The sequence below is a fragment of the Arachis ipaensis genome, chromosome B09, assembly GCF_000816755.2.
Source record: "Arachis ipaensis cultivar K30076 chromosome B09, Araip1.1, whole genome shotgun sequence".
Taxonomy (NCBI): Eukaryota; Viridiplantae; Streptophyta; class Magnoliopsida; order Fabales; family Fabaceae; genus Arachis; species Arachis ipaensis.
In genome coordinates, this window is record NC_029793.2 from 134,142,880 (window position 1) to 134,151,087 (window position 8,208).

At 40.2% G+C, this 8,208-nt stretch overlaps 2 protein-coding genes across 3 annotated transcripts in view; both read right to left on the reverse strand.

The window, feature by feature from the left end:
• LOC107617175 overlaps nt 1-5,423 on the reverse strand; it is a 14,684-nt gene extending 9,261 nt beyond the window's left edge. For both annotated transcript variants that reach the window (XM_021110574.1, XM_021110573.1), the window contains exons 1-2: nt 5,320-5,423; nt 5,150-5,227 (exon numbers count right to left, since the gene is read on the reverse strand). In XM_021110574.1, the coding sequence (XP_020966233.1) occupies nt 5,150-5,227; nt 5,320-5,362 (121 nt within the window). In that variant the 5' untranslated portion in view covers nt 5,363-5,423. The remainder of the gene's footprint in view (nt 1-5,149; nt 5,228-5,319) is intronic.
• LOC110266263 lies at nt 6,471-7,316 on the reverse strand. Its single transcript, XM_021110575.1, has 3 exons — nt 7,085-7,316; nt 6,906-6,995; nt 6,471-6,728 (listed from the first exon to the last, which is right to left on the reverse strand). The coding sequence occupies exons 1-3, from the start codon at nt 7,217-7,219 to the stop codon at nt 6,606-6,608; spliced, it is 348 nt and encodes a 115-aa protein (XP_020966234.1). The 5' UTR covers nt 7,220-7,316; the 3' UTR covers nt 6,471-6,605.

An 8,208-nucleotide genomic window follows, 5' to 3' on the forward strand; every position in this document is an offset into this window, starting at 1 on the left:
TGTGTTTTTGGCAGTTGTTACAGCTTTTGACTTTTGCTTGACAATCCTGTCGAATTGTCGGCCAATATAATCCAGCTCTGAGGATTTTTGAATACAGACTTCGGGCTCCGAGGTGTGTACCACAGATCCCTTCATGTGCCTCAGCAAGTGTAAGCTCGGCTTCTATTCTGCAAAGACATTTGAGTAATGGACGGGAGAATCCCCGTCTATATAGGCAATTATTATAAATTGTAAAAAAAGAGGCTTGTCGGCGGAAATACCGAGCATTTTCGACGTCGTCTAGTAAGACCCCTGTCTGGAGATACTGTATGTATGGGGATCTCCAATCTGCTTCCTGTGTTACACTTAAGACTTGTGTTAGTTCAATGCTTGGCTTGAGTAGTGTTGACTGATAAAGTGATGACCTATTTGGTTGAGTACTAGTGAGCTTAGACAGAATGTCAGCTCGGCCATTGCTCTCCCTTGGTATGTGCTGTATTTCATATTTGAAAAATTTTGAAAGTAAATTGTGTACGACATCCAGGTACTTAGAGAGCAAAGGGTCCTTTACTTGGTATAGGTTGTTTACCTGTTGGATGACAAGTAAGGAGTCGCAATATACCTTAAGTTCGGTGATGTTAAGATCGGCAGCGAGTCTAAAGCCGGCAATTAGTGCTTCATACTCACTTTGATTGTTTCTTGCTTTAAATGAGAAGTTGAGGGAATGTTCGATGACATTGCCGTGACCATCATCAAGTATAATACCTGCGCCACACCCGTGTGGGTTGGAGGACCCGTCGACATATAAAGACCATTCGATGTAATCTTCAGTTGTATTCGGTACTGAGAACTCGGCAATAAAGTCGGCCAAAAACTGTGATTTGATGGATGCTCGGCCCTCGTACTTGATATCGAATTTCGATAGTTCCACCGACTATTTTACTAGTCGGCCAGCCAGTTCAGGCTTCTGCAGCACTTGTCGCGAAGGTTAATCTGTTCTAACATGGATTTCATGGCTCTGAAAGTATGGTCGGAGTCTTCTGGCTGAGAAGACAAGCGCGAGTGCCAGCTTCTCAATGCTCGGGTATCGAAGCTCGTCATTCTGTAAGGTTTTGCTGGTAAAATAGATCGGGAACTGTTTCTTTGCCCTTTCTGCAACAAGAGCGGAGCTTATAGCCCAGTTAGTAACAGATAAATATAAGAATAGTGGCTCCCCTTGTAGGGGTGTGTGTAAAATTGGTGGTTTTGAAAGAGTTTCTTTTATAGTTGTAAATGCTTGTTCACATTCATCAGTCCATTGGAAAGCTTTTTTCATTTTTAAAGTTTGGAAAAAACATGAAGATTTAGAAGCTAGGCAATGTAAGAATCTAGAAAGCGCCACAAGTCTCCCTGTTAACCGCTGGACTTCCTTGATGGTTTGTGGGCTTGTCATGTCTAAAATAGCTCGGCATTTTTTAGGATTTGCCTCAATACCTCGGCTGGTGAGCATGAAGCCGAGGAATTTACCGCTTTGAACCCCAAATGCGCACTTTTCGGGATTTAACCGCATGTTGTATTTTCTTAGCTGGCCGAAGATTTTTGTGAGGTCATCAAGGTGGTTATTGCCGATCTTTGTCTTGGTGACCATATCGTCAACGTAGACCTCAATGTTTCTGCCGATTTGTTTGGCGAAGACTTTGTCCATTAGACGTTGATATGTCGCACCTGCATTCTTAAGCCCAAATGGTATGACTTTATGTTTCCAGTTTCCATATTCAGTAATAAAGGCTATCTTATTTTGATCAGATGGATGCATGTGGATCTGGTTATAACCAGAATATGCATCCATAAAGCTGAGTTTTTCAAAACCAGAGGCATTATCAACTAAACAATCAATAAAGGGCAAAGGGTAGGAATCTTTGGGGCATGCTTTGTTGAGATCGGTGAAATCAACACACATGCGCCGTTTACCGTTATGTTTTTTAACCATGACGACGTTCACCAGCCATGTTGTGAATCTGATTTCTCGGATGAAATCCGCGTTGATGAGCTTCTTGGTTTCTTCTAGGGAAGCTTGCTTTCGGTCGTGGCCGAGATTTCTCTTTTTCTGTGCTACAGGTCGGATAGATGGATCTAATGCTAACTTGTGTGATATGATGGATGGATCGATGCCTGGCATATCAGCTGGGGTCCAAGCAAACAGGTCGGCATTTCGTTGTAAAAATGCTCGGAATGATGATTTTTCTTCTGAAGATAATGTTGAGCCGACGTATGTGAATTTGTCTGTGTTTTCTGTGAAATAGATTTTATCTAGGTCTTCTGTTGGAGTCGGCCTTTCCAGTGTTCCTGCTCTGGGATCAAGGTCGGCCAGCATGTGTTGCTTGTTCATGTTGCCGATATTATGGACCTGGGCTTTTGTGTTACGGTGAGGTCTTTTGAGACTATTGTTGTAGCACTCCCTGGCTTCTCGGGCATCACTGTGAATGGTTGCAATTGTATTGTTCTGCAAAGGGAACTTAACACAAAGATGAATTGTAGATACTATAGCGCCGAACCTATTTAAGAAAGGTCGGCCAAGTATAATATTATACGGACTGAAGCAATCAACAACTAAGTATTGAATGTCTGAAGTTTTTGACGAGGGAAACTTACCGAGTGTGGTTTGTAACCACACAGAGCCCATAACCGGGACTCGCTCACTTGAGAATCCTACCAAATCACCAGTGGAAGGTTGGATGATGTTATCACTTAGTTTCATTTTCTGGAATGTTGAGTAAAAGAGAACGTCGGCGCTGCTGCCTGGATCGAGCAACACCTTTTTAACTAGGAGATCTCTGAGCTGTAGGGAGATTACGATGGGATCATCCAGATTTGCTACGCTGTTGTCATGATCGGCTGTCTGGAATGTTATCTATGGAGATGTCGGCGGTGGCTACTGTTGACTTTGATCGGCGTTGATGGAAAGTATAGCTCGGTAAGATCTTTTTCTTGCCGAGCTTGTGGCTCTGCCACCTGCAAAACCTCCGGAAATACAGTTGATTGTATGCGTTGGTAGTTCAGGATGGCTATTGTTCGCTCGGTCTCTATCTCGGCTATGTTGTATAGCCGAGCTTTGGTCTCCTGAAGGAGGTGCTCGCCGCTGCATGTGGCCGCTGATGAATTTGTCCAGGTGACCCTGCCGAGCTAGTCGCTCCAGCAGGTCTTTGGCGATGATGCAGTCGTTGGTATTGTGTCTGTGCTTCTGGTGGAAGGAGCAGTATTTTGATCGGTCAGTGCCTTTTGAATCTGGGTAACTGCCAGCTTTTCGTGGTGGCTTGATTAATTTCGAATTCAAGATCTCCTTGATGATGTCATCGCGCTTGGTGTTGAATTTGGTATAGGTTTCATATCGTGGAATTGGTTTGAAATTCCTCTTGCTGTCCCGTGGCTTGTCATCGTCTCTATAGTGAGGCTTTTCTATTTTTCGAGCTTGTCAGAGCTCTTCGATGTCAATCTGTCCTTTAGCTTTTTCATGGAATTCGGCCATGGTTTTTGGTTTGGCCACAGCAATAGTTTCCTGGAATTTTCCTGGTCTTAATTCGCTTTTTATGGCGTGTAGTTCCACCTCGGGGTGAAGGTCGGGTATACTTATGGCTATCTTTGTGAAGCGCGTCATGTAGTCCTTGAGGCTTTCGTGCTTACCTTGCTTGACTGTGTTCAGGTAGTCGGAGTCATGTAGGTAGATGGCTGATCCAGCAAAGTGCTCCTCAAAGGGATTTGATATGTCTCAGAATCGAGAAATGGAACCTGCAGGCAAAGAACAAAACCAATCAAGTGCAGGACCGTCTAAGTAAGATGGAAAACAACGAGATAAAACTTTATCAGATGCACCGTTTACTATCATTATGGAGGTGAACTTTTTTATGTATTTCTTTGGATCACCTAACCCATCATAGGGAATTAGGGTGGTCGGCAGGGTAAACCTTCGGGGTAGCACGAAGTTCATTACCTCCGCCGTGAATGGTCCAGGGGAGCTTTCCTGATCGTCATTTGCTCTGTTTTCCTGAGCTTCCTTGTTATGTTCGGGTTGCTCCTCTTCCTGTCGAGCAATGTCTGAGACATGTGTTGGTCCTGACTGCTGCTCGGCTTCTTCCGTCCGTTCTTGTCGGTCATTGTTTTCGGTTCGAGTGTTATTCAAGTTGGCAATTTGATTTGCCATTCTTTGGTTCTCCTCAGCCACGACTTGCCACAACTCGGTCACCATCCGGAGCAATTTGGACGGTGAGGGTGGAGGTTGTTCAGCCATGACTTCAAAACGGGAACCTTGAGGCCGATGATATGTAGAGAGGTTTATATTTTCGGCCCCACGGTGGGCGCCAATTGTTCTTGTATGGATACCTGGAGGGAGAGCTCAGTCTTTGGGAGTCGACGCCGAGCTATTACTTTCGGTGCCGACCTTCAGGCCTTATGATAATCCGAGCTTTACTCCGAGAGGGTGTCCAATCGCGTAGAGCTTTGAGCAAGAAACAGGGGGGAGTGTACCTGCAAAGGCACTCCGAAGCTTAAGTTAGTATTGAGAATTCAATGTGTCTTCAGGATAGAAGATCATACCTTTTTATAGGTGATAGTGTATAAATCGGTTATGTTCTTGCTTTATTGCCTGTATTAAAGAGCAATAATAAGGGTTTGGACGTTTCACTTTTGTGAAGCAGTCCGTTAAGCTGATTTGTAACGTTACTTTTTAATAAATGACATTGATTGTTGATTAGTAACTGTAACGCCGATTAATAACGTAATTTGCCGAGTAATGACTAAAATGCCGAACTACAATGCCAATTATCTGGGTAATAAATGTGAATAATGGCGAGTTATGAATGATAAAGCCGATTTATGATGTAGGATTTGTGATGGCCGGACCACAACTAATTTTAAATTGTCATTCTCTCAAGTAATCTTTTCTTTTGTTTTTCTATGTATTTTGGAAATGATTTGTTTTCAATTTTATTTTTATATTCTTACATTCATCTAGATGCTTTATTTGAATTGTAGGCTACAACTATGATTTATACAGCTTGGTTCTTGATTATAAAAGCAAAGTTTCATCCAACATATATCAAGCACAAACAAAAAGCTTAATAGAAAATAACTTCAGCAAATTGAAAAAATATAAATTATAGTCACATTCAGTTTTTATAAATTTTAATCAATTCACATTGGAAAATCCAAGAGTAACATGCATTGATCTTCATCTGTAATGCCAAGTCTCCATCTTGTTCTTTGTTCAAATAACCTAAAAGTCACAATGAAAGAAATAATATTACTAAAAGATTTGCCTAGTGAAAGCAATAGCTTGAAGTGTGAATGAGTTGATGGCTTGCTTACATATGGGGGCTGAGATGAACCAGTTTGGCTTCGTTAATATCATTACTCGTAAGCTTGAGAGATAGCAGTGACAGAAATATGCTTGATATGCTTAAGTTGTGGCCAGTGACGGACCCTGAAAATTTATGTTGGGGGGACAAAAATAATACACATTACTATCAAAAGATATATTAATTTAAATTTAAAAAATATAAAAATGCATATTAATTATTCGAATACAAAAAAAAAACAAAAGTTATATTGACTAATGGAGTGACTTTAGATTTTAGTGGTAGCTTTCTTTTGAAATATTTTTTTATTATTATTTCTAAAAATAAAAATATATTTTTTAAATTAATAAATTGATCAATTCACTTTAAAAATTTATATGCAACATAATTACATATAATAGAATAGAACGAAAGATAAACAAATAAATAATAAGGATCACTAAATTGAAAATAAAATAATATATATAAATTCATTAAGAGAATAAAAAAATAGATTAATACCTAAACTATAATTGTTTGAATTAAAATTTACAATTGAAAATATCAAAAAGAGAAACAATGAAATTGAAAAATAAATAAAGTCATAGAGAGCTATATAAAACAAAAATAGAGAATTTAAAATTTACCTTTCGATGAAGAGAAAATGACCACTAGATAAGGAATAGAAAAGACGGTTGAAAATATGAAACTAAGAAAAGGGTTTAAAAGAATAAATGAGTGACGGCTAGGATTTAAGAATAGAAGACGACTAAATTTGATTAGGTTAACTAATAGTCAAAATGATAGAAAGATAAAATGGGTTTGAGGCTTTTAACAATTGGACTTTGTTATTTGTAGTGAGGTCATTTAAAATTTAAAATAGGAGCATATTATATATATATAATTTTTTTTTTGTTGAAAAATATGAAATGAGAGTGGGGGCAAGTGCCCCTCACTACTATGCATGGGTCCGTGCCTGGTTGTGGCCAATTAAACAAGAATAATAATAATAGTAATAATAATAATAATAGTAAGTTAGTAACCAAATTAAACAAGAATAATGAAAAATAAATTAAATATGGAATTATCAAATCAAGTTTCTAAGAAAAGGAAAAGGTAGAATTCAATCTAAGATATGACAATTAAAAAAAATAATAGTAAAAGAATACAATTTGAACAGTCCACTTCGATCAAGAAGAGAATATCAACTTTGAGTAATTGAATTCATAAAAGTAAGACGTACTTGGCATGTGGCAAAGGTATCCTTACAGTTTTGAAGACTGCCAGAAAGAAAGAGCCACAGAAAGAAGTTTAGGCTCAAATTATATCCTCACAGCAACCTGAACACAGTACAACTAAGATTTCGTTATACCTCTTACGAAGAGACAATATCATTCCAGTGGTTACACCAGAAGCAGCTTCTTCAGCCTTTGATTTTGCCCGAACCAATAACAAATAGAACAGAGTACAATTTTAGAAAACAAATATCCAACCTTCAACGAGTCACGTACAATTGACGAACGTATTCCATTTTCCACATAGAACATTCTAATTAGAGAACATGTAACGCAAAATCACATAGAATAAACTCTACTATAGTGGATTATATTTGATTACCTTCTTGGGTGCGAAAGGGTCATTATCGTAATATTCGTCGTCATAATCAGAACACGTTCCGGAAAATCCGCCTTCAAAATTGAAGTCTTGCTGCGTTTGACAAAATTGAAGTGAGGGCCGAGATTCATAGATAGAAAGGGAAAAGAAAAAATAAAATTCAAAAAGGAGGAGTATTTTACATCATCAAAATGAGGAGAGGAAGCCATTGGTTTCAAAAACCCTAGATAGGGAAGGAGAAGATTGTTCACAACAGGTGATTCAGCAGCTAGGGTTCCTGAATTTGACCCCTTAGGAGGTTTATCTGAACTCTTCATCACGCCGCGTTGTGATTCAGTTTCGCAAGGCGATTCGCTAGCTCGTTCTTAATTATACAATCAAAATGATCATGGTTACATCAATGCAATGAGTTTAATCAGAAAACGTGTACAATACCATGTACACTGCAAAAAAGAATCAAACAAATCCAACGCCTAAATTCAAATAAGTTGGTAAGAACATAGATCATGTTCCTTATTCCTACTACTATTTCTTTCATTTAGGTTCTAGCCAACAAAGTAACAAACCAAGAAAGCCAAGTTATCAGATCCAATTGCCATAAAAAACCAAATCCCTTTATATCAAACTCTAAATCAGAAAAATTATCAGTTTAGTTGAAATTGAAACATACCAATCCATAAGCTCCCGGAAATCCAGACCTGCGCTTTTCGTCGTTCATAGATCCCGAAACCTTGGCGTCGGAGTCAACGTGCACCGCAACTAATTCCTTCTGCTCCTCAAGATCTGTGGAAGAATTCCCACTCTTGCCTCTGCCATCAACTACTCCCAAGTCCAAATAGAACACGAGACCAACGAAGAATGCATAAAACCCTACGAATCCAATCGCCTGCCACATGAAGATCTCCGCGCTAAGATACACGTAGAAGAGGAACATCGCTGCCGTCAAGTAGAAGAGCACGTCTCTGACGAAGGGCGCGAGATCGAGGGGGAAGGGAGCGGCGTAGATGGCGACGAATCCGACAACGAGGGCAGAGACGAAGGTACCGGCAGAGAGGATGGGGCCAAATCCGGTGCGGTACTGGCCGGAGCGGAGGGCAGCGAGGGAGGAGAAGACGTCGGGGGAGCCTGATACGACATCATTGGCTGCATGTGCGGCACAGACGCCGGAACTGCAATGCCACCAGCAGTAGAGGCGACGCCGGGAGCCATTGTAGCCGCAGAGCTAACACCAGGAGGTGGAATCGACAGATTCTGGTAGGCAAGGCTGGGCGGAGCGGCGCCTCCGGATAGATTTGGCAGCGGGGAG

Excerpts from the sequence above, each read along its gene's own strand:
- LOC110266263 (XM_021110575.1), bottom strand. The coding sequence starts at position 7,219 with ATGAAGAGTTCAGATAAACCTCCTAAGGGGTCAAATTCAGGAACCCTA. Across the intron at positions 6,996-7,084 it reads CCTCTCCTCATTTTGATGAT|CAAGACTTCAATTTTGAAGG; the intron begins GTAAAATACTCC and ends TGTCAAACGCAG. Across the intron at positions 6,729-6,905 it reads ACCCTTTCGCACCCAAGAAG|GCAAAATCAAAGGCTGAAGA; the intron begins GTAATCAAATAT and ends TTATTGGTTCGG.